Source organism: Macaca thibetana, chromosome 18 (genome assembly GCF_024542745.1).
Source record: "Macaca thibetana thibetana isolate TM-01 chromosome 18, ASM2454274v1, whole genome shotgun sequence".
In the NCBI taxonomy this organism is placed as follows: Eukaryota; Metazoa; Chordata; class Mammalia; order Primates; family Cercopithecidae; genus Macaca; species Macaca thibetana.
The window spans coordinates 33,803,206-33,830,681 of record NC_065595.1 but is presented as its reverse complement, the minus strand read 5'-3'; the positions used below and the strand labels follow the sequence as shown (position 1 = coordinate 33,830,681).

Here is a 27,476-nt window from a genome sequence, read left to right as displayed (position 1 = left end):
AAGATTAATGATAATGTTACATGAGTCTCACTGCTTTGCTCTCTGCTGCTGTTCTACACATACTTTCTATTTTTGTACACGGTTGGCTGGATACTTTCATAGCTTCTTTCTTCGGTCTCATTGGACACCAAGAACCATCTTCCTGGAATTTGATCTCATCCACATCAGAACAGTCATTGAGAATTTCCATAAAAAGCCTAAAAACAATTAAGAAGTATATACATGTAATCAACAGCTTTGCCTAAAGGGGAAATAAGAAAGTAACACACATTACCTTGAAAACATAAGTAATGCTAGCTGACCCCCTTTTCTTTTGGTATTGCAATACTTTTATACTTTACAACAATTACTACACCCCCTTTGTCCTGTTTTAAATCTGTAACAGGCGACATAATAGTTAAGTAACTTACTGAGCATCACCTGTGTAACTCAGTGAGTATCAACGGCTAGAGCTTGGTAGATACCTGCAGCCTCCTAGCTGAGGCTGGCAGTAAGAACAGCCTCTAACACAGCACGCAAAACAAACACAAGCAGACAAAGGTTACTGTATAGTAAAATAATTTATAAACTTTAACTTTGAGAAAAAAGGATAATGGGGTAGGGGAAGGAGGGAAGAATAGGTAAATAAAAGAAGTCTCAATAAATTTAAAATAAGCAAAGCGTATCTGAATTATGTTCAAATTAAGTCAGTACCAGAAAAATGTGAAAAATTCATAAGTATTTGGAAACTAAAGAAACATGAGTCAAAGACAAAAATAAGATTTTGAACTGAATGAAAATAAAAATGTAATAAAATTTGTGGACTGTAGCTAAAGTAGTATTTAAAGTAAATAATCTTCCCTAATTAGAAAATAGTCTCAAATCAGTAACTTTATGAAACTAGAAAAAAAAGCAAATTATAGTAAAAGAAAAAGAGAAATAAAGAATAAAACAACCAAATAGAAAAAAAGAAAAACAGAAAAATCAGCTTCTAGTCAAACTTATTTACACTCACTCCAAAAGAAACAGATAACCTAAGAAGCCCTATGCCTGAAGTTGGATCTGTAGTTAAAAACTTCACCAAAAAAAAAAAAAATATCCCAGGCCCAAAGTCTTCTCTAGGGAATTCTACCAAATATTTGAGGAGAAATAATACCACTACTTCCAACTCATTGTACAAGGTCAGCATTACTCTGATAATAAAACCAGGTAGGCACTGGAACAAAACTAAATACCAACATCCCCCATGAACTTTGCAAAACAAATCCAACAACGAATACACACAGGATAACAAATCATGACCAAATGGGGTTCACTCCCACAATACAAGATTAGTTTAATATCCACAAGTCAATCAACATAATGCACCATATTACCAGACTAGTCAATGCAAGGTGGCAGGAAAACAAAAGGCAGCCACGTTAGAAAGAAGAAGTAAAACTGTCTTTATTTAAAAAACATTACTGACTATATAGAAAATCCTATGTAATCTATAATAAAGCCACTAGAACTACTAAGGGATGGGAATAACATATCTTGATATGAAAGCAATATACAAAGGTCAACTATATTTCTATATATTAGCCATAATCACAAAAAATTTTTACATACCACAGAAATATGAAATATTTAGGAATAAACTTGACAGGAGATGTACAAGACACATTGAAAACTGTAAAACACTGCTGAGACAAATAAATAGAAAGATACATCCTGTTCATAAATCAGAAGACTCAATATTGTTATGTCACCACAGACTTATCTACAGAGTCAATGAAAAACAAATCAAAATCCCAGCAGGTTTTTTTCCCTAGTTGACAAGCTGATTCCAAAATTTGTATGAAAATGCAAAGAATCTACAATAGCCAAGACAACTTTGAAAAAGAAGAACAAAGTTGGAAGATTCACACTACCTGACTTTCAGCGAATGCAGTATTGACACAACTACAGACAAATAAATCAATATAACAGTCCGGAGATCCACACATATAGTCAATTAATTTTTGTAAAAAGTGCAAAAGCAATTCAATGAGGAAAAACTAATCTTAACAAATGATGGTGCACCAATCACATGGCCATATACCAAACAAAAACAAAAATCCTGTTATCTTACACCATACATAAAAATTAACTTGATAGAAATAATAAACCTAAGTGTAAAAGTAAATTATGAAACTCCTACAGGAAGCTCAGAAAAAATATTTGTGACCTTGAGTTAGGGGAAATGTCTTAAAATAATACCAAAAGCACAATCTTTCATAAAAGAAAAACTTGGTAAACTAGCTTTCATTCAAATTAGACACTTCTGCTATTTGAAACACACTGTTAAAAGACTGAAAAGATAAAATGACAGAAAACATTTAAAAGTCATACACCTGGTAAGACGTTTGTATCCAGAATACATAAAGAACCACCAACATTCAATAATATGAAAACAAAACCCAATTAAAAAGTGGGCAATAGGCCGGGGCACGGTGGCTCACGCCTGTAATCCCAGCACTTTGGGAGGCCGAGGCGGGCGGATCACGAGGTGAGGAGATTGAGACCACCCTGGCTAACATGGTGAAACCCCGTCTCTACTAAAAATACAAAAATTAGCCGGGTGTGGTGGCAGGCACCTGTAGTCCCAGCTATTCGGGAGGCTGAGGCAGGAGAATGGCGTGAACCCAGGAGGCAGAGCTAGCAGTGAGCCGAGATCGCTCCACTGCACTCCAGCCTGGGCGACAGAGCGAGACTCTGCGCTCACTCCCCTCCCCGCAAAAAAAGAGAAACCATACCAAATGTTAATGAGAATGAGGAGCAATCAAAACTCTCCATATACTGCTGGTGGAAATATAAAATAGTACAACTGCTTTGGAAAAGTCTGACAGTTTCTTGCAGTTAAGCACACACCAGGCATGTGCCCAGGCATTCCACTCCTAAGTATTTACCCAAGATAAATGAAAACAGTCCACACAAAGACTTGGGCATGAATGTTCACAGTAGCTGTATTTCCAACAGCCCAAAACCAGAACAAACCCATCAACGCATCAACTGACAAACTGTGGGTGAGAATGCAACTCAGCAATTAAAATGAAATATTGGTATATGCAACATAAATGTATCTCAAACAAGTATGTTGAGAAAAAGAAGTTAGACAAAGGAAGCACACAGTTTACGATTCCATTCACATAAAAGTCTAGAAAATTCAAACTAATCTATAGAAACAGAAAGCATATCAGTGTTTGCTTGAGGACTGAGAGGGAGAGATTGAAAACATACATGAGAAAACTTTGGGTGTGATGGGTGTGTTCATTATCTTGACTGGGATAATGATTTCACAGGTATATAATAGGTCAAAATGTATCAAATTGTACATTGTACACGAGTAGTTCTTATGCCAAAAATGCCTACTTCATGAGAAGAGGTTTATTTTTCTCAACTATACTGAAAACTCAGCATAATGTAAATGAAAACCCAAAAAGGTTCTGTGTAATTTCAGAATGCTTTTATTCAAGTGAATATCGCAGAATGTACTGTGACACTAGTCAAAAAAATTCTGAAAAGAAACGGCCTAAGAAATACTACCACATAATAGAAATCTAATAAAAATAGTTTCGTACTGGCCTACTAATACTTTGATCAATGGAACAAATAGAAGTTCAGAAGTTAACACTAGTATTTACAAGAAATGTATCAGATAATGCAAGTAGTATCTCAAATCTGTGGGAGAGATTATTCAAGTAAATGTGGTTGAGAATAATCTGGGTGCTAGGGTGAGGTGATCCCTACCTTAATGGGAAGTTCATTCCCCATCCCCAGTTTTCCTCCCATAGTGTCATTCCTTATCTTCATAGCACTTTACACTTCATATGCTTTCTATTTTACTGTCTCCCATACTAAAAGTGCTCTGCTCATCATTTTTAGACCTAGTGTCTGACACATGATAGGTATTTAGTAAGTACTGTGTTGAATGAATTCATGAAGCAATGTATGATGGAACAACTGCACAACTGGAAAAAGGAATCATAAATGTGTCTGATGAAAACAAGCAAATGCTCATATAAAATCTCTACAACTTTCTAAACATTTTCAAGACAGAAGTTCAAAACGGAAAAGACAAGACTTGATGAAAAAAAATGTAAAGCTTCTGAATGGAAAACAAAGGTCACAATAAATACAAATAAAAGGCAAACTGGGAAAACACATTTGGCACATGCGGACAGAGAAATTAATATCCTCAATCTATAATGACTATTTATAGACCAGTAAGAAAAAGATGCGCAAGCCCATAGCAAAATCTTTTTAAAAAAGGAACATTAAGAGGCAATTTGTAAAAGATATTACAATTACCAATATATGGAATTAAAGAAATATCTGATAACTCTTATAATAAAAAAATTAAAAGTCAAAATGATTAGCTATCTTTTAAATTAGGAAACTGGTAGACATTTTTATTTGTTGTTCTGTTTTGTTTTGTTTACTTCTGAAACAGAGTCTTGCTCTGTCACCCAGGCTGGAGTGCGATGGCATGACCATTGCTCACTGCAGCCTCAAACTCCTGGCCTCAGACAATCGTCCTGCCTTGGCCTTCCAAAATGCTGGGATGACACGTGTGAGCCACCACACCCAAGAGTAGACATTTTTAAAGTAAGATTTAATATGTAAGGCTGCTAAGAGAGCTGAAAAGTGGACAGTGTTATGCCTGTTGGCATGAGAGTGAAATGATTTACTAGGAGAGAAAAATAGCTTACTCCTCCTGGGAGGCATCTTGATAATAAATACTAAAAGTCTTAAAGTTATACATTCCGTTTGAGTATTTCTAAGAACTTAAAATGCCATCTTCAAAAATGTTAACATCACAAGGCAATTTTAAATTGAAAAAGTAGAAACAAATATGGAATATTGAGAATTTAGCAAACACATCACAAAATATTAATGTGCAAAGAAGCATGACATATGTAACTCTCAAATGGTTCAAAAGAATTCTAAAAATAGTAATAATCATCTCTCTCTACATTCGCAAATGCATACACCAAAAATGTGTATATGCACACATATTAAGGGAGAAAGTGATACAACAACTGCAGTAGATTGTTAACAACTGAAGCTTCTGGGTCAAGGTTACATGGGAGGTTCTTTGTGCTACTATTCCAACACCTCTGTAGGGTTGAAATTTTTTCAAAATAAGCTAAAAATAAAAACTCAGCAAACAAAAACGTTCAGAAAGGAATGCTAAAGTCCCATTCACTCTTCATTCCCCATTCCCCTCCACAGATAATACTCTTGTAAAACTTTTGTTGTTTATTTTAGAGATGCAACTCACTATGTTGCCCAGGCTCACCTTGAACTCCTGGGCTCAAGTGATCCTCCCACCTCACTTTCCTGTGTAGCTGGAACTACAGGCATGTACCACTGTGCCTGGCTTAAAACATTTTCAAGTTGCACAAGTATCTTTAAAAATCTGGGATACTTTTCACTATATATTGAGTAAAAATCATATGTATATATTAATATAAATCATTACATAAAGTATCATTTCAGTCTTTTTTAATATGTCAATAACAAAGTCATCACCATAGGATGGTCCTGCTAATTTTATTTTCATCTTTCCATTAACTGTATTTTCTAAATCTTACATGGTGTATGGATGACATGTGCAATTTTAAAAAAAGTATTATTTGAAAAAAGGTACTAAAAATTAGTTCATGCCATTTTCCAAATTCTGACATGCAATATAATATGAGAGATGATGCTTAGAGTTTGGACTCCAGAGTCAGAAATACCTGGGTATGAATTCCAGTTTTGAACTTAAGAGCTATATAATGTGTCTGTATTTACCCTATCACTTCCTCTGGTTTTTTGCATAGACCCTAACTGCTACTTCAAGAAATTCTAGGTAAGGAAAATGACATCACAAAGCAAACTTTTCCCTATTTCCTGTAGGTTTTATAAAATATAATCTTGGAAAGCAAAAACATTGCCCTCAACACAAATCATATTATAGAGATAAAAATGCCACTAACCAGCCGGGCGCGGTGGCTCAGGCCTGCAATCCCAGCACTTTAGGAGGCTGAGGCGGGCAGATCATGAGGTCAGGAGATCGAGACCACGGTGAAACCCCGTCTCTACTAAAAATACAAAACTTAGCCAGGTGCGGTGGTAGGCGCCTGTAGTCCCAGCTACTTGGGAGGCTGAGGCAGTAGAATGGCATGAACCTGGGAGGCGGAGCTTGCAGTGAGCCGAGATCAAGCCATGGCACTTCAGCCTGGGCGACAGAGACTCTGTCTCAAAAAAAAAAAAAGCCACTAACCACAGTATAAAAAATAAGATTGAGTGTAATTATGTATAAGACAGAAAACATACAAACATCTGGATTTATGCTAGAGTAGAATTTATTTAGAATTTAGTTCAGTAAGCTGTACTGAACAAAGACATTGCCAACAGCTGTTGTATTAGTCCATATCAGCTGTTAAAAGGGATATACTTACCCATCTAATATTAGACTTTCATAGGCAGCTTTTTTGTCACACACAGGACAAATCCAGGTGGGCTTCTTCTCATTCATTTGTAGATAAAGGGCAGCATCAAAACACTGCAGATGTGTACAAGTCACTGCACGGCATGGGATTGTGAGTCTCATTTTTCCTAACTACAGGACAGGAAACACAAGGAAAACTAGTTCAGAAAGGAGAACGAGCTCAGAGGGAACGTGGTCAGTTGTAAAAGTCTGAAGATGTCATACAAGAAGATGACAAAAATGAAAAAGAAATCCAAACCAGAATGTATTCCTAGGGAGATTAGAATATATTTTTATTCACTGATTGCCCTATGATTTTTGAAAAACCATTTCATTTTTTCAAAACAGGTAACATGTAAATCCAGATTCATATATGCTGAAAATATGACTCCTCCTTACCTGGTCCCCAGTTTCCCTATTTAGAGAACCACTGTTATCCATCTCTTGCATGTCCTTTCATAGATGTTCTAAGCATAAACCAAGTGTGTATTTAAAGTATTTTCCCAGGAATTATAGGATACAATACACACGGTTTTCCAACTCACTTCTGTCATATAACTTGGTGACTACTGCACACAAATTGGTATACAAAAAACTACCATTATATGAAGGTATCATAATTTATTTAACCAGTACACTAATGACTGACATTTAAATTGTTTCCAATCTTTTATCACTACAATGCTGTAATGAGTATTTCTAAGATTCCTATATTTATAATATTTATAATTTCTAGAAGTGAAACTTCTGGGTGGAAAGAAAAGGACATTTGTAATATTTGTCACATTAACACATTATCTTCCACAAAAAGTACCTACTGGGTTATGTATACAAGTGTATTAACGTGCTTTGTTCCACTCAACCTTTCCAATATAGTGTTATTAAATTCTTTGATCTCTGCTAATCTGGAAGGTGACAAATATCCCATTATAGTTGTGAACTACATTTCTCTTATTATTGGTAGTTGAGCCTCTTTTACTTCTAAGAGTCATTTGTGTTTCTAAGAACTTTCTACCTATAACCTTCTCTCATTTCCCATCTGGTTATTAATCTTTTTCTATTTGTAGGCACTCTTTATATAAGAAATCAGCCATGTGTGTAATATGAACTGCAAATATATTTTTCATTTATGAAAATTTATTTTTATATAATCAACTGTGTTAATTTTTCAATATACTTTTGATTAACTCTAGTGCTGTTAAATTCGTATTGCAACTAGTAGTGGTCCATCGGCACCAAGACGTATACAACACCCAGATTTGGTCAGACCAGGTTTTCCTACATAATCCTTCAAACCTCCCCACATATTTCCCTTACAGAAAATATCACTATTTATAACCAGTCCTGCTATTTTGATTGAAAATCTGTTTCTCCCACTAGATCTTAAGCTCCAAAAAGATGGTCTAGATCTCTGCTCACGACTGAATCCCACTGTCCTAGCACAATACTAGCTCATAGTATGTGCTCAGTATTTGTTGACCAGATAGGAGAATGAATGGAGATGGACCAGAAATGGGGAAAAGAACAAACAGGAAACGAAGAAGATGGACCTCCTTTTATGCTATAAAGTTTGAAAGAATTCACGGCAAAATTAAAACATTCTTAGTTCTGCCTGAGAGACAGGCTTTTTAGGATGTTCTTTTTCTTTTGGTTCATCTGTAATTTCTAATTCCTCTAAAATGAACACCTGGTAATGTGGTAATTTAAAAAGAAAATAATTTAGCTGAATCATCAACACAGAAGTAACATTTATATAGTTCCACCTATGTGCAAGGTACAGTGTTGACTACTTCACATTAATCTCAAAAACACTTTTACAATTACATAACAATTATACTAAAAGGATGGTATCATTATCATCCCCATTTTATAAATAAGGAAACTAAGGTACAAAGAAGCTAAGTAACCTAACACTACAAAGTTAGAAAATGGCAGAGCAGGTCTGACCTGGGAAGCTCCAGCCCTGCAGAGTCCACACTCTCATCACTGCTATACTGTCTCTACCTAAGTGTCTAACCAGAGTTCTAAAAGGGATCTTCGAAATTTCTGTGATTTGATCAAGGTATGTGGCACAATATAACTCATCACTTAGAACAGAAAAAGGTCGGAATAAAACCTGAGGCAGTTTCTCTTCTTATCATACATCTTTCTATATTTTTCCTGCCTTTAAAAACAAATTATTTCTTAAACAGACTCTTACAGTATGCCCAAGGCTTTTATATAAATCTTATAAAATCTTCATAACTCTATGACTCCAGAAAAGCTGGTATCTATATTTCTATTTCTGAAATGAAGATGCTGAAGCTACAAAAGGTTAAAACCACACACTCACTGAGACACAGCTGATAGAGCTATATCACAAATGGTCCTCACATTCCAGAGACATCCCAGTTTTATAACATTACAAATGCTGTTAGTTTTTTAATTTAATTACCCTCCTTTTCCTCTTTTGCTAAGTTTTTGTTCTATTAAAAATGAATGTTGACTAAATACCTATTCAGCACCCAATGAGATAACAGGTTTTTTAAATCCTTTCAATGATAAGATGAATAATTTTAATAGATTTTCCTATTATCCTTTTTTTAAATCACATGTTATTCTTTTTAAATAGTACCAACATAAACATTGGCTGGTTATTTAGAAAGTTTCCACCAATGTAAGTGAGTTGGCTTTTTTGCACAATCACTGTGTGGAAACAACTCAATCACTGAACTCGTTATTAAATTACACTATGCCTACTCAACAAAATGCCCACAATGATTAAAATAAGACCAATCTACACATATTAATATACTTAAGATACACTGTTAATTAAAAAACAGCAAGCCATAGGACAGTATATATTTTCCAATAAACATACAGATAATTATATAGAGAATTACATCTAGAAAAATCTATCATGCTACTAGTAATGTTACTTCTGAATAATAGACCTTGCAAATTTAAAATTATCATTTTTATTTTTCGGCTCTATTTGAATAATTTAAAAGTATTATTTGTCAATTTTTATAATTTTTTCTTTAAAATAACGTTCTAACTCAGCCTACCACGGTTTTAACAGTTATCTGTTCTCATTTGGTTTCAAAACCCCTTTGGACTCTTAAAAATTAAGACCTTGGCCAGGCACAGTGGCTCACCCCTGTAATCCTAGCACTGTGGTAGGCCGAAGCGGGTGGATCACCTGAGGTCAGGAGCTCGAGACCAGCCCAGTCAACATGGTGAAACTCAATCTTTACTAAAAATACAAAAATTAGCTGGGCGTGGTGGTGGGCCCCTGTAATCCCAGCTACTTGGGAGACTGAGGCAGGAGAATTGCTTGAACCTGGGAGGCAGACGTTGCAGTAAGCCGAGATCACGCCACTGCACTCCAGCCTGGGCGACAAGAGCGAAACTCTGTCTCAAAAAAAAAAAAACAAAAAAGGCCGGGCGCAGGCGTTCACGCCTGTAATTCCAGCATTTTGGGAAGCCGAAGAGGGTGGATCACGAGGTCAAAAGTTCGAGACCAGCCTGGCCAACATGGTGAAACCCCGTCTCTACTAACAATACAAAAATTAGCCAAGCATGGTGGCAGGCGCCTGTAATCTCAGCTACCTGGGAGGCTGAGGCAGGAGAACTGCTTAAACCTGGGAGGTGGAAGTTGCAGTGAGCTGAGATGGTGCCACTGCACTTCAGCCTGGGCGACAGAGCAAGACTCCGTCTCAAAAAAAAAAAAAAGAAAAAAAAGAAAAAAAAGAGAAAGAAAAAAAAAATTAAGACATCAAAGACGTTTTATGTAGGTGGGCTATAGTTATCAATATCTGTATATTAGAAATTAAAACATATTTTTAAAAGACAAGAGTACACAAGTAAAACATACCATTAGCCATCAGAGCAACGACATCATCATCATCAGCTAACCCACATTAAACATCACTTTATGCTCATAAGAGAGAAAGAACACAAAAAGCCAAAATTATGTGTCAATATTATTATAAAAAGTTTTAACTTTGTAGTCCTCTTCAAAGAGTGTCAGGGACCTTCAGGTATCCATGGGCCACATTTTGCAAACCGCTGCTTAGGGACTGTTTTTGTCGTTTTCTTCTGTGCCGTTTCCATCTCTCCTGTCAGCCTTAAAATTTCCACAGCATACAGAAATGAGAATATCCAGGACTATAAAAGTTGTTGACCCTATATTTAATCCTACTCTAGTTGTCTTATAAGAACTAATGAGCATTTCCTAAGAAGGCATTTGTTACTAGCTAGCAAAATTTTGTCAATTTCCTAGTGACTATGGAATGTTACTAAAAAGGACCTGAATGTGCCATCAAAATAAATTCTAATTCTAATTTAACCAGATGAAGGTGCTTTTTTGAAATTTATTATTTTTATGAATGAAGTGGTATCTAAGTAATGCAACACTTTTTTCCTATAAAATGTTAAGCTGGCATTATCCAAATTCTATTCACTGTAGAGTAATTACTACCAATCTAAAGTAAGAGAGTTTTCAAGTTGAAAAGGCCCAAACCGGTGGTTTCCAACTATTTTCAGCAGGACTTTTTTTTTTTTTTTAAACATATTAGAATCTCAAGAGATAAAATCAAACCTAGCTTGCTTTCTTTTTCTCTCTCTCAGCTACTCAGCCCACCTCCGCAGGACAGACAGAAAATCACTAGCTGAAATCACCAAAGTGAAACTCCTATGTAAAATTCAGATATTGTGTTCAGAAATATAATTATGCACACTCAATTAGATCCTCTTCAATAACTACTGTGACATTACCTTCCTTTAGTCCCAAGGACAGAGGTTTTAGAATTCACTCCCACTATTCAGGACTCACTTCTACTGCAAATCACCTTACGAAAATATTGTGAAATGTAATAAACATTTATTCTATAACCCTACATTATTATTTTCTCTTGTTTTTGCCAAATAACCCAGGGTTCACTTCTTATCCAAGTGCCTGGGGTTTATTTTTTTCCTTCTCCATTTCCCATTACTGCACCAGATCCCATGTTATCTCCATTGTTAGCCAGCTGGACTCCATTCTGCTTTTTCCAACTAATAATAGGACTGACTCTCTCAAACACTGCTTTCATCATCTAACTTCTGTCATCCATCCACCAAATCTAATCAACACACTTGTGTCTGGTAGTCTAATTAATATATACCACATCTTACAGTTTAGCTACCCAACTTTATGTTAATACTACCACTATAGCCCAAAGAGTACCATTTATTCTTTTCTTAGAAAGTGCTCTGAAAAGATCGACGAACCCCGAGGAAAAGCTCAAAAGACAGTCTCACAAATAGACCTGTTGTCACTTCTGAGCAGAGAGAAAAAAACACTTAAGAAACTTAAAACAAGATTTCAAAAACCTATTTGATCTGTTACTTCATTTCTTCAAGTAACTGAAAAGTTAATTTTCTTAAAATTGGTAATGTTTGAAAGGAACTGCTCTCTATTCTTACACAGAAGGAATCCTAACCTCTCTGATATGCTGCTTTCACTATTATTGAAAGTTTGGCTCATGAGATGGCCTCTGCCTGTAATCCCAGCACTTTGGGAGGTCATGGTGGGCAGATCACTTGAGGTCAGGAGTTTGAGACCAGCCTGAGCAACATGGTGAAAGATCTCTACAAAAGACACCAAAATTAGCCAGGTGTGGTGGTATGTGGCGGTAGTCCCTGGTACTCAGGAGGATGAGATGGGAAGATCACTTGAATCCAGGAGGTCAAAGCTGCAGTGAGCCGTGATCATGCCACTATGTTCTAGCATGGGTGACAGAGAGAGACCCTGTGTCAAAAAAATTTAAAAAGTCTGAGAATCCGTTAGTATGTTTAGCCATTGCATTTGGTTTTGGTTGCTCTCATGTAGAATGGCAGTCTGTATGAAAAAAAAAAAAAATTAAAAGATTCTAAGAAAATGGCACTGCATAACTGTAAAACTCCTTAGGTAAGTTGTGTAGAAGACTTTCTTCCTGATACAATAGTTTGACATCTAAAACATAATGGTGACATGAGTTTCCTCCCCATATGGTGACTGTATGTGGAATACAGCTGGCAATTAATGTTTGCTGAATATACTAGGGTTACATAATAAAAAAGGGTCAATATCCAACCATTTTTTAACCAACAAAAAGGTAATTTCACTTCTTTCAATCTACTATTAATTTTAATTTTAACATGAGAGTGTAGAAAAAGAGAATAACCTGAAGACACTGAAAAGAACTCAAGCCTGAAGGTTTGCATAGAAATTGCGCTCAGAGGAAGTCATGGGTCCTTCCGCATGCCTCCTAGAGCCTCTGCCACCACCTTCAGGGCTTTCAGGTCCTACCCTACTGGAACTGCACACCTCTTCCCTGCGTTTGACAAGAGCACATTCCCAGTATCCAAGCAATCCTGATATCAAAAAATTCTATTTCAATGAAGGCAAGCTCATATTTTTAAGTTAATGAAGATTAAAAGAGTGATGCTTCAAAAAAAGATTTGCATATACCACTTTCCAGAATAAAAGAGACGTACTTGTAATCAGGACATGTATATTTTAGCCCAATCTGGCAGCATGGTATATTGGAAAGAGAACAGGAATGTCAGAACAGAATCTTTATCCTTGTTCTACCACTAACTGTAATTTGGGTTAGCCAACCTCGTTCAGTCTCAGTTTCTTCATCTACAAAATGAAGACAACTCCTCCACACAGGTTTGCTAAGATAGTTAAATAAAGAACATACAGTAGAAACTCAACAAATTATTCTCTTTTCTTTCTGACACAATTTCTCCCCATTTAAAAAACTGTACATTTCTCAAAATGGTGGGTAGTCATCAAACGCCCACAAAATTACATTATAAATTCCTGATTCCATGACTTTTCTCACCAAGTTCTTCTTAACTGGAAAGGGTTCCCCTCCAATTCATTCAATGTTCCTGATCCTCCCATCTCCTCTTGGTAGTATAACAGCCTAACTGTAAGTGAAGTCTGCTCCATTTTTATGGGAGTTGGTTTTATTTTTCAAACTCAATTATTAACATTCTAAGCAAGCCTCAATATTTTCTCCCACAATTAGCTCAGTGGCAAGTAAACAGGACGATGTGAGAGTTGCTAACTGATTTCTCCCTCATACTTTCTATGTAAGGAGATATAAAAGAAAAATTATTGTGCAATTTAAAAGACCATTACAAAGACATCCTACGCATCCTAACTCACTAAACCAAGAGCATCAATTAGCATTTATCAGGCCCCAGTCACTTTATTTTTCAGTATCATTTATATTCTTATAAAAGGAGTCAGCTCTTAAAATATTTTTATTTATAGCTGTGTATTATCTACAACATTAATTACAACAGATTATTCTAAGCCTAAAGCTATCTTCCCTCTTCTTTGTATTCTTTGCATGCCCAAATAATACAAAGCATTGTGACTTAATCATGAAGATTCCTTAATGGGAAAAGATAAAAGTTCAGAATTCTATCATAATATATCATTCATTCCCACACTTACTTTTATAGGAAAGTTAATCATTTATAAAAAGTCAAATTCCCTAGAATGTTTTGTTGCTTTACTTACAGGGCACATCAAGGATACCCGAAGGCTAGTTGTAGCAATTTCACTATCAGGATCTGCAGTAAGTTTTTCTTTAACTTTAAAGAGAAGAGAAAAAAAATAAAATTAAAAAAAATTAAGGGTGGCAAAGAAATGGAATTATAGAAATATATAGCATCTTAAAACAAAATGTTAAATATTAATGTATTGAAAACACAATCACACTCCCAATGTAAGTTAAATAATTATGAACATGCAAATTCTTTGTTTAAAATTCTTAAAATTTCTTTTTAAAACTGCTGGTAAGCAAGACTTTCAAAATAGAAAGCTGTGTAAGACTTAAGAACAAAACAACAATTAGGAGAGGAAGCTGGAATGCAGCAGTACCCTGAGCTTCAAAGCTTTTCCAACACACATTCATCACAGTTTTTATTATGCACTATTGTTTGTTTCCAACAATTACTAAATTTGTAAACAGAAAATATAAAAATATTCTTATACTTCCTTTGATAATTAAAAACTACTATGTGGTAATATCTACAATTTTACTCACCAGTAATGTATATAAATTAGTATATACACAAGCTAACAAATATATAATATATTGATGTGAGCAATATTTAAAGCATTAAAGCATCTCATATGCTCAATCTTTTTTTTTTTTTTTTTTTTTTAAATGCTTGGTCTTATAAACATTACTTACTTAGTGCTCTGGAATGATCAGGGTTTCTAATACCTTTCATTTTTAATCTCTGTAATAACATGGCTGATGTAAGCTGCCGTACAAGATATACAGACATGGAGTAATTCTACAAACAAACAAAAAAAACCCTGCATTAAAGATGAGAGATAATATTCTCTTTGTTTACATGACATACTTATTTAAGAAACTCTGGTTTCTAAAAATAACATTCAAAATAACTTCTATGGAATGGTCAATGACTGAAAAGGGGACAAAATTCACCAAGCTATTTCAGTGAAAATAAAAGCTCAATCATTTAAAACTATTTCTTGATCATTTATCACTTTAAAACATTCGCTGCTATAGGAACATAGGTTGGGTCAATGGTTTCCAAACTATGGTTCTTACTTAGCAAAACTGGTACCTTAGGGGACACCCTGAAAATGTACCCTCCTATGACTAACCAGAATCTTGCTAACCAAAATCATTCTGCTTTTATTGACTTTATGTAATGGGGCTCTCATATTTTCACTTAAAAGAGGAGTTCCACTGCAGAAACAAATTTCAAATGCCAGTGGTCTGAATTAACACTGCAAACCCAGAGTTCCAAAGTTCTAATTCTGGCAGAAGAGACCACCTGCTACATGGCCTTTGAGTAAATCACTCAAATGAACCAGGCAGCAGCTTTCTTCTGAGAAAAGCTTTGATAAATTAACTCCTGTACCCCAAATGGGTATTTTACTGACAAGCAGCAGCTACTATAATATGTAAGACACATGAAGATATGATAAAAATTAAAAAGTCAAGGCCAGAAAACAAGTGTCCAATCCCATACCTGTTAGATCTGGCACAAAGGAACCTTCATTAGCTATTTATAGAGCTATGAAGAGATAAAATATAATTTCACATAAATGCTAAAAAATCCCCCATCTTCCCATTTTATTAAATATATTCATTCAATTGATTCTACAATAAATGTAATACTTTCAATAGTTGCCAAACCAAGTATTTTAAATATTTTTTAATGTTCTTTTAAATATCTAAATACCCAATTTATGGTGTAAATTTTAGGTCAATTAATCATTTTAATTATAAGAAAAGAGTATTATCCCCATTACATGGCAAAAGTTTTCAATGTCTACAATCATTTATTCCAATGTCTGTAAAGTTACTCCCAGCTCTGCAATTACCTTGGTGGCAAAACAAAAAATTCCTGCTATAAATAATGCCTCAATTTCTCCATCCATAAAACAGGAGTATTATTCTGTTTAGGAACATGTAATAGGAACACTGAAATTGATGCTTCATGTAATATTAACACTGAAGCTGATGGTCAGAAATTAACTGAAATCTCCTTTCCATTCATTATTTCAGTTATATAAACAAGTAATTCTAAAATGTAAATTCCTTGTTGTATTAACTGCTATCTCATAATTGACATAATTCATTATAAGACCAAAAATCAGCCGAAAGTCAAGTTCATCAACTTGAAGGTGTAGAGAAAATATTATAATTCTAAATAAATCTTTTTATACAAATGCTCACAGATTATCTGAAATATCAGTTGTTTATATAAAGGTTAGAACAGATTATTTCTAATCATAACATGTGTACATTTAACCATTTCTCCCCCAAACTGATAAAACTTTCCTTGTTCCTCTTCACAAATATTTATCATCCAAAGCTTCTAGTTTATTAAAATACTCAACACAACATTACATACAATTGCGGTTAAACCATTACCTTAAGAAATATAAATATGCATATTTTCTTTCCAGGAAAATAAAGAGACGATATTCAAGAAAACTCAGAGCTAAAGTTTTTAACTTTAAGAATCTCCATACTGCCGCCTCTGAACTGAAAATTACTGCTTTTTAGAGATTACAATCCACAAACAAAAAGAGCTGAAGCCAACAGCTTAAGAAAAAACACAGTAAGTCAACCCCCAGTGGGGTCACTGTCCTGCTACCCAAAATGGAGAGCTTTTACCTTCCCAATTTCTGATGCCCAAGAAATGGATATTTGGTTTGGCACAGCTGAAGATAACCTAACTAAAGATGTAATATTCAAGGGGCGTCCAGGGCGCTTCTGTTCAATCCCATTTTTAGGCGGTGGTGCGTAGCCCTATAACCATAAGAAAGAAAAATTATTTCAAATTATCTGCAGGAAGATTAAACATTTTCTCCAAGATAGATACAGGATCCTGCCCAATTTCAGTTACACTATTTTTATTTTAGCCTAAAAATCATATAGCCCTTATTATCATTATCAACCCAAAACAGGAAAACAACCTTTGAAAAAAAGTTACAAAATATTTCACAAGTCCAGAAAGGTAGGAAAAAAATCCATGTCCCATCATTAAAATTAAAGATGCTGACATCTTGCCACATTGGCTATGAATCGTTTTCCTTTTTCATAGGACACCAAGCTTTACAGATAAAGTCACAACTTTTTATAATGATTCATCCTTAGCAATCCCCATTTCAAATACATGCATATATTCGGGGTGGGAAAGAAAGAAAGCAAACTGGAAATTGAGGGGAAAGAAAGAACAAACTAACGAATTTCATTTTTAAAATTTGGTGAGTGATAAAAATATTTTCTACTGCATTTTCTCTGGGTGGAACAGAAATGGTAATCTTTTAACCCAGGTCAAGTTAACAAATAAGGATAATCAGCATTTCAACTGTCATTAAATGAGCTTGATGGCTATCAGATAATACTGCTATTTATGCTTTAATCTACTTTTATCTAGTCATCAACCATTTGTTTTTTAAATAGCAAGTATACTCATTTCTGATTCGCAGTGTATCCAATTCCCAATTACCACAAGACTTCACTCTGATTTTTCAGAGCCAAAATAATGTATTTTTTAGAAAATTAAAATGTCTTAGCTGCAAAAAATCTACATATTGAAAAGTAGATACCATATTTCACTGACGCTAGGATGTCATTGATGTAATTTAATTATGTACTATTGAGAAAGAAAATACTATGTATATATGGCAAAGAAATGGAAGCAAAATGAATTAACATATTCCCTTTTGGACATAAGAATCTTCTGAATCACTTTTCACTCCATCATTAATCCATACATTTTTCCACATAACACTCCCCTATGCACAAGCAGGAATTTCAGAGAAAAAAGTATCTTTTAAAACTGTATTTCATTCCACTAATGTCTCAGATTTCTCTGCAAGTCACTGACACCATTAACTGGATGTGTTAATGGGGATACAATCTGGATCTTATGAGAATCCATCAGTGAAAAGTTTTCAGACAACAGCCAGCATTCATGCTTCTTTCTCAAAATGTCCTTAAATTATTTGTTAACTGAAAAGCCAGGAGTACAGCTAACTAGTCACGCCATGGCAATAACACCAAAGTTGTACAAGTGCAGACAATGATAATACATCACAGCTGACACCTGGTCACCAGCAATTTTAAGACACTTCTGGATTTCAGCAATGCTAAAATATGCACCTTAGGACCAATGAAAACTAGTACCGGTAGTATCACATGGCAAAGAGGACCACACCCTGTCTACCACAACTTGGGAACTGTCTCATAAGGGGCAGGACAGTAATTATTAAATGGTAGTCCACATGATAATGTGTAATCTATAACTTGCAAAAAATTTTGAAAGTAATTAAAAACGTTTGAGCAGGGGAGTAAAAGACAAAGAGAAGAACTTAAATAACTTGCACTAGAATACAGAAATGAAAGAGAGAGAGACAGTGTGTGTGAGTGTGTGTGTGTGTGTGAGAGAGTGTGTGTATGAAGGTTATGCCCATCTTAAGCTGCTCAAGCGAAAAAAAAAAAAAAAAGTTGCTCAGAAAAAAGAAAAAAAAAAAAAACTCCTAAGAAAAGTCCTCTTAAAAAGACTCAAGAAGTTGATTCAATGAGCAACAAGTACAAGGAATATCAACACCAGTATCTAGGTAATTCTGAACGAAACTTTTGTTTTGCCTGTTTTGGGCCTGGAAGATAATTCTGTCTGCTGGTATGTCCACTAGTAGGTTAACCAAATAAAAATGATACAGGGTCTGTCAGGAGGATAAAAATAACTCATGAACTAAAATGTGCACTCTGGAAATTAGAATTTAAGACATAACACAGCCTGACACAGTAGAAAAGGGCAACAGAAGCAGGGAGAGTGACACTCATGTAAGAATGAAGTGTCAGCAAACTCAGAATTATGTTAGTCTCACTCAGTGTAAAGCGTTTTCAATCTATTCTATATCCCATTTGAGTAGTGTGACTTTACTGGTAATTCTGAGTTATCTGATAACCTGTATTCTACCTCTAACCATCAGCACCACCCCTACCCAACCATCAATTTCCTGGTTATTGAGAATATATTAATAGTTGGAATTTTATAAAATATAAAGTTTAGCCTTCACACATATTTCTAACAGTTTTCCATATTTAAAGCAAAAATAAAGTCAAGTTCATGTGACAGGGAACCAGTGGGGCAAATCTGCAAGCTTTCTAAGCAAAGGCTGCTGGACAGCACCAGCGGAAGACTTTGTGGTGGTCCTGTGACACACTCAAATAATTTTTTATGTTTCATGCTCTGATGACACCCTACCCTACTTGCAACTGTGACAAAAGTTGTCCACAATTATTCTACTTTAACGTTTTCCTCCAAATTTTCTAATTATCACTACTACTTGAATACTTCTAACACAGATTTACTTTTTAACTTTATGGAAATTTTCAAACATACACAAGAAAGGTACAAACAGCAGGGACCCACCAACCAGGTTCAATAATTATCCACATTGCCAATCTTGTTTCAAATGCTTTTGGCCCCAAAGCCAATCTGCCCTAAAACACACACGCCACAAAAATACACATTTCTTTTTGCCCTTGAGTATTTAAACTCAAATTCTAGACATGCCATTTAACCCAGATATTCAACATGGGTCTCTAATAAGACTTTAAAAACCTACAGTATTACAACCCCACAAAAATAACCAGTTTTAAAAAATCACCTAATACCTTGTCTTTCGATTCAGATTTCCCAGGTGCCTCAAAATTTATTTTCCTTTCATCCTTTTATTATTGAAAATTTTAAACATATACAAAAATAGAGAAAAAAGTATAACACGTATATATCTATCAGTTCAGTAATTTACTTACCCATGAACAATCTTTACCTACTCTACCCAACCCCCACTCCAGATTATTTTAAAGCAAATCTCAGATATATTTTCTATTTTCTCCATATGTAGTTTAGTATAGTCCTTTTACGGCTTGAATCAGAATTAAAAACTAGAGCCCCACACCACACTTAGTTATGTCTCTGAAGTCTCCTTTATTCTATAAACACAACCCCTGCCGTCTCCAAACACACACTTTTTCCCCAATGCTGTTGTTCTACTGGAGAAACCAGGACTTTCGACCTGAAGAACGACTTCGCATTTTAGATTAGGTATTTTGCTTCCTCGAAGTATGAGATTTGTTGCTCTATCTCCCATATATTTTTAAAACCACTAATTAGTTGTATAAGCTTGATTAAACTTGGGGTCAAAATTTTAGAAACAAAAAACTTCAGAGAAAATGTTGCATACTTCATATGGTACCACATCATAATGCACAGAAGGTTGTTTGCCCTGTTTTCAGTGGTGTCAAGACTGATTAAGAGTTCAGGGGATGTCAGCCTGATCCCTCCACTATAAAGTTCCCCGTCAAGTTTTGGCATCCATTGATGATAGCTACCTAGACCCATCATATGATTATGAATTGTGGAATAATGATTTTCTAATTCTATTACCCTTTTGATTGTATTAGCCAAAATGTTTCCATAAAGAGCTTGACCAAATCAACAGCCGGTCACCTTGAAATAAATGATTCTCTTCCTTAATCTTCAGAGCAGTGTGTTAGTGCAACCTCCAGTGGCTTATTTTAGTATAATTATTATAAACACACTTACATATTTGATAGTTTTGAGTCTACTATAATCATTATTCTTTCAGATGTCAAAATTATCACTTCTCAGGTAAGGAGGTGCCTCTTCAAATTGGGGTGAGTGCACACAAGTATGTGTTTTAGAAGAAGAAATGTTGAGTTTACGTCAGTCCTGATTCACTGTGAGGCAGGCCATCAGGGTGACTAACACACAGCATCAGGAAACATAAATCCATGAGCTCAGAAATAGAATTTATAAGAAGGGGGCCAGTACTGATAAGTCTTCTGGCTGCACCAAAAGGAACTACTTGGAGATTGTTGCCAGCTGAATTACAGCACATATCCTCTCTATACTCTTTGGGTCTTTCAAAGAAATATTCTTGTCAACCCTTCTTCCTTCCTTCAACTTTAGAGCTACACAAGTTTTATAGACATTTCTCACAAATTGTTTAGAAGAAAAATAATTCAGCTTCTTAAAATAACTCCTAAGCAAAGAGGGCCTTTTTCTTTCTTCTGCCCATTAAAAACATGGAATGTTCTCATCTGGCTGTCAGTCTGTAGAATGGCAGCCCTTGGAGTCAAAGATGGGAGATGGTCTCTGCAGCAGGTTCTTGTCTGTCCACACTGCATGTCACCATCCCACAAGCCCTACTATGAGCTGCTGTCTTCCTTGCACCAAGGGAACCTGGAAAATGAATGTATGAAGGTGTTTTGTAAAAGCATCTTGATGTAGGTTAAAAAGCACATATGCTGCTTGTATCACTATTTGATCCTTAACAGTCTAGGGACACGCTGCCATTTTCAAAGTAATACCATTTCCCATTCCTATGTTTACTTTGTACATGCAGTACAGTGGTCAACTGCCACGGGTCCATAAAGACTGGATGTTACCGTAAGATCATACACATAAGGACTTCCTCCAGGACATAGACAAATGCAACCATATTCAGGGCTCTAATGGGCAATTCATGACTGTCTCAAGCTTTTTCCTCCAGGATTCGTGGTTCAATACACCAGGATCATGGGCAAGGACCACCTATCAAACTTCTTTTGTGGCTTGTTGATGCTTCTTAAAACTGGAACAAAGTCCCTGAGGCTCTCCATGGTGCAAGAGCTCAATATAACTCCTATAGGGCCACAGCAGCTTTCTTCTTCTGAGGCTGCAGCATACTCATGTAATTCTTAAAAATTGCAGAATCTTGTTTTACATTAAAAAAGACTCCATATTTCATTATCCCAATCAATAGCAATTGTGGATCAAGTGGTGGTTTAAGATGTTTTCCATCAGATGCGAATTTCTGTCAGTTGTTCTACAGGACTTTACGGAGCTAGGGTAAAAAGACTCTTTGGGAAAGGCAGGCATTTCATTTTCTTTGGGATGGCCCTACAAGGGTCAGGCAAGTCCTCCCCATTGCCTTCTGTTTTTGAGATATATCTTTGCTGTTCTCTCAATGCTCCATTTCTTCTCTTCTTTCACAACTGCCCATGGAGCTGCTGCAGGCCCCTGGCTCCAGGCATGACAGACTCATTAGACAAAGGGTGTTTTCTGTAGTAGTCAATATGTTCATAAATAGGCTAATACAAGTAATCAAGGGTTAGTGGGTGCTTTGGGGCAGAAATCAGCAGTAATTAAGCAACAATGTCCCAGAGGAAGTACTCAACTGCCTAATTTCTTCTCACTCTAAAGAACTGGAAGTAACAAACTCTAAGCCATCCTCAGTGGTGCTGTAGACGTACAGAAAGGTATCATCCCAAAATGTGACAATGACTGGTCCATTTGGAAATTCTGGTAACTTCTATGTTTACACATCTGTAGCCACCATATTTTCCATAGCAATGCCAGAGTTTCAGATGCAGCTCCCATCACTGGCACAGTCACATGATGATACAGGGTAAGTCTTTAAGGTGAGTCCAAAGATACCAAGAAGCCCTCCGTTGTCTTATTTTTCATCATCGATAATGGGAGGGGCAAATAGCAATGAGAGTCAAAGGTCAAAGAAATCTTAGCAGCCAAGCGCAGTGGCTCACACCTGTAATCCCAACACCTTGGGAGGCCAACACAGGTGGATTGCTTGAGCCCAGGAGTTCAAGACCAGCCTGGGAAACATGGTGAAGCCCTGTCTCTACAAAAAATACAAAAATTTGCCAGGCATGGTGGCACATGCTTGTAGTCCCAGCTACTAAGGAGAGTGAGATGGGAGAATCGCTTGAGCCTCTAGGAGGCTGAGAGTACAGAGTGAGCCGAGACTACACTAATGCACTCCAGACTGGGCAACAGACCTGAGAGCCTTCCTTTTTTTTTTTTTTTTTTAATTAAAGAAAAGAAAAAATGAAATCTTAGCACATCCAAGGCAAAGAAAAATGGATATGAAAAGGCCATGGGACAGGTGCACAGGGATGTGTTTTAATCTGTTTTGCCAGGCTTTCTTTGCCACACATGCAGTATCTTTTTTTTTTCATTTCATTTTTTTCACATAATTTTTTTAAATTATACTTTATGTTCTAGGGTACATGTGCACAACGTGCAGGTTTGTTACATATGTATACATGTGCCATGTTGGTGTGCTGCACCCATTAACTCGTCATCCATTTACATTAGGTATATCTCCTAATGCTATCCCTCCCCTCTCCCGCTACCCCACAACAGGCCCTGGTGTGTGATGTTCCCCTTCCTGTGTCCAAGTGTTCTCATTGTTCAATTCTCACCTATGAGTGAGAACATGCGGTGTTTGGTTTTCTGTTCTTGCGATAGTTTGCTGAGAATGATGGTTTCCAGTTGCATCCATGTCCCTACAAAGGACATGAACTCATCCTTTTTTATGGCTGCATAGTATTCCATGGTGTATATGTGCCACATTTTCTTTCAGCTCTAAGTAGGGCTGCTTCTTCCCTTGGTTCAGATCTTTGTGCAAACTAGCCAAATAAAAGATAATGGCCAGGCACGGTGGCTCATGCCTCTAATCCCAGCACTTTGGGAGGCCGAGGCAGGCAGATCACAAGGTCAGGAGTTCGAGACCAGCCAGCCAACATGGTGAAACCCTGTCTCTACTAAAATTACAAAAATCAGCCAGGTGTGGTGGTGGGCACCTGTAATCCCAGCTACTCGGAAGGCTAAGGCTGGAGAACTGCCTGAACCCGGGAGGCAGAGGTTGCAGTGAGCCGAGATTACACCACTGCACTCCAGCATGGGTGACACAGCAAGACTCTTACCTTGGGTGGGGGTGGGAGGTGAGCGGAAAAAAAGATAGCTTCTGAGAATCTGGTTGCTAGTAGCCGGAAACCTGACAAAATAAATGTCCCACCTGGGGAAACATATATGGGCCACGTAAGCAATCCTCCCTGACCATACCTACTCAGCCTCTGCAATCCCCCTTCACTCCCGGGACTGTCGCAATGGATTTGTTTCATATGCATCTTTCAAAAAGAGTCAGTCAGTGATGCAGTGTTGCTTAAGCCCTTCAAAATTCACAAAACAAGTATTTCTCAGGTCTCTAAGTCCACAGGCTGTGTATGTGACAAATGAGCCTCCTGACAACCAAGAGAAGTCAGATGCCTCTGTCTACAAGACCAGGGTCAGTTTCAGTCATGGACTTTCTTCACTTTGGGGCTCAACTCTTAGCACTTGGCTCTGTAGAGCCCAGAGTCCTAGATCATATTGTCTGACTTGCTTGGCTACTCATGAGTATTGCTCATATATTTAGTCTAGAGCCCAGTCTTGTGTTTAGCAGGGATATTACACAGCTTCCCCATTTCCTCAATAGTTGCAGAGTGTCAGCTCTGGTGAAATGACAACTGGGGCTAGTCATGAGTCACTGCTCTCTTAGGGATTCACTTACAGTAAACACACCTCCAATTTTGTAATGCTTGACAAACATGCCATGTTGTACTATTTTTTTGATTATGGTTTTGCTGGCCTTCCTAAGGAATGGTACCAATTTAGTAATGTATCCAAAATGGAAACCAATACATAGTCCGGTTCTACGTTTTTTATTTTATTATTTTAAGACTTGACTATCAGGATTTGAACAGTTAAAAGCCATCTATTAGGCCAGAGACAGGCTGTATGCATTTACATTGTATACATCCTAGGTGCTGAAGCCCACGTACTCTCTCACTGCTTAAATGTGTTGTCACCCAACAATCATTGCACCCACCCACCACAAGCGAATGCATCATCAAGGCCCAAGCTGGGAATTCTTGATCTCTGTAGTTAGCCACTCTCAGCAGCCTCTGCTTTTCCAAAAGCCATCCACAGGCAGGCCCATCTAATCTAGACATCCCACACATGCTGTCCTATACATGAAAATGCCCAAGTCCTTCCCTTCAACTATGCTGTTTGATATAATCCCAAGAGTATTTCACAGCATCCTTGATTTCTTAAGTAGGATGCTCCAGGCTCTAGTCAGGAGCAATGGTGCACAAGTGTAGTCCCCACTACTTAGGAGGCTGAGGTGGGAGGACTGCTGGAGCCTATGAGTTCAAGTCAAGCCTGGGGAACATAGCAGAACCCTGTCTCTATAAAAAAAAAAACAAAAAAGATATTCCAGGCAAAAAACAAAAAAGATATTCCAGGCTCATCTTTTCCATCTCCTTCAGACCTGAATAAGCCATTTATTATTTATCCAAGAAGGCAATGGGTTACTCTAGTGGAAAATAGTATTTAATCTAGATGCTAAAACTGTTCACTTGTATTCAGTTGTCACTGTTTCTAGGCCTTGTCAGTGTTTATATTAAACTTATATGCAAATCTGGTGAATAAAAAGCAACTTACAGGCAAAGGAAATAGCTTCCCATTTACTTTTATACATAGACTATTTGGATAGTTATCTTCTTGAGGGCAACTTGTCTCTGCCAGGCAAAGTCTGCATTAATAAAAGAAAAAAAGTATTCTTAAATAGCGTGCTCAAACATTCTCATATGTTTTAAAACTCAGAACTACATGCATATAGTAAGCAAGTATAAAACTAAGGTAACAGAAAATTTCAAACTCACCTCAACTGAACTTGGACTGTATAATCTCTCCTACCACCTGGCAAAAAATCCCTGTTAGAAAGAGAAAGAAAATGGGTTAAAAAAGCACAGTAAGAATTCTCAGAACAGTCTCACCAGGAGGAAAAAAAGGAAAAGCATTATTTGTATTTTTCTTATTCCCTGAAAGGTGAACAATAGACTGCCAATAATACAAGCCTTAATCAAAACATTGTAATGATGATCAACCTGATTGGCTTAACTTCTAGCCATGTCTTTATGGCAATTTTAAATTAGTTTCAATGCACAGGAACTTTGATGATGCAAAATTTATTTCAATAGACATCAAACTTGGTAACATGCAAGGAAGCAGACTAAGTTCAGAAAGAGTTTTAATCAACAAATCTATTTGCTTAGAGCATTCTAATCACTTGAAGACTTTTTTCTTTTTCTTTTTTTTTGAGACAGAGTCTCGCCCTGTCACCCAGGCTGGAGTGCAGTGGTGCAATCTCAGCTCACTGCAAGCTCCGCCTCCCAGGTTCACGCCATTCTCCTGCCTCAGCCTCCAGAGTAGCTGGGACTAAAATGCCTGCCACCACGCCCAGCTAATTTTTTTGTATATTTTTAGTAGAGACAGGGTTTCACTGTGTTAGCCAGGATGGTCTCGATCTCCTGACCTTGTGATCCGCCTGCCTCGGCCTCCCAAAGCGCTGGGATTACAGACGTGAGCCATCGCGCCCAGCCGAAGACTTTTTTTAAAATATAAAGACGTATTCACTGGATATTCTTATTGATGTCAAGTACAGCCTAAGCATTAGTTTTTATAGTTACTAGGGGGATACTAATACAAGACCCAGGATAAAGAATTAGTGCCTAGAGTCTCAGCATCTCCATACCATGCAACTTCATAATTACGTATCCAATTAAAGATACAGAACCTCTTACAATTTCTAGATGAGAATCTAATGGTCCCATGTAAAATATATTTCATACTGAACCCTCCAAACTCTTGCCACGCAACATGGAGTCCACGGGGAAGCAGCACTGTTATTCCTTAGGAGCTTGTTGGAAATGCAGACTCTGAGGCCCCATCCTAGACCTATAGAATTAGAATCTGCATGTTAACAAGATCCTCAGGTGACATGCATACACATTACAGTTTTAAGAAGTATTATCCTCAGCCATTGTCATAAATCTTGGACTCTGTCAGAGAGAAGATCACTAGAATTTAGTCGTTTCTTGAGAAGACTGGAGTACACTGAGCCCTCATGGTGCTCTAACTGGGCCAGTCTTCTGTTTCCAATCCTCGAGCTCCACTGGAAGGCATTAAAGCACAGCAGTGACAACCACCTTAAGTTCTACAGTCCCAAGCTGCACAACATCGTGCAAATCACTTAACCATTCTGTGCCTCAGTTTCTACATCTGTTAAAGATGGAAAATTACTGCACCAACCTCATCAAGTTGCTGTGACAATTAAACATGCTAACAACACATGTCAAGTGCCTAAATATAAGACGTGCTCAACACATGGAAGCAGCTGGCTGCTGTGACTGTTTCCACTGCTCCCACTGTTCTTACCAAGAGCAGCTTTCTCAAATGGCTATTCAAAACATCCCCATATCCTTGACAATACTGACCTCTTCTGAGCAACCCATATCACTCCACTCATGCAAATCAAGAAACATTTCATATTCTGGGCGCTGGAGCTTCAAAGACAAATATAACACAGTATTTGCTTCAAAGGATGTATATGCTAAGCAGGTAACAGACATACAACACGTAAAGTAAAATATAGTAAGTGGTACAGTACATTATGAAAAAGTAAGTGCTATAGAAAAAGGGAAAATTTTTGTCTTGAAAGTTCAAGGTCGTTATCATAATTAATCCAATCTAACTAGAAAACAGGGTTTTTTCA

The 27,476-nt window shown here is 36.7% G+C and overlaps 1 protein-coding gene across 13 annotated transcripts in view; it reads right to left on the bottom strand.

The window, feature by feature from the left end:
• PIAS2 (protein inhibitor of activated STAT 2) overlaps positions 1–27,476 on the bottom strand; it is a 132,396-nt gene that overhangs the window by 46,025 nt on the left and 58,895 nt on the right. For all 13 annotated transcript variants that reach the window (XR_007721293.1, XM_050767950.1, XM_050767960.1 and 10 more), the window contains 7 exons: positions 25,585–25,635; positions 25,364–25,454; positions 16,669–16,803; positions 14,701–14,806; positions 14,022–14,095; positions 6,450–6,610; positions 64–197 (listed from right to left, as the gene is read on the bottom strand). Coding sequence is in view for 12 of the 13 variants with exons in the window: in XM_050767950.1 (XP_050623907.1) it covers positions 64–197; positions 6,450–6,610; positions 14,022–14,095; positions 14,701–14,806; positions 16,669–16,803; positions 25,364–25,454; positions 25,585–25,635 (752 nt within the window). In the remaining variant the exon portion in view is untranslated. The remainder of the gene's footprint in view (positions 1–63; positions 198–6,449; positions 6,611–14,021; positions 14,096–14,700; positions 14,807–16,668; positions 16,804–25,363; positions 25,455–25,584; positions 25,636–27,476) is intronic.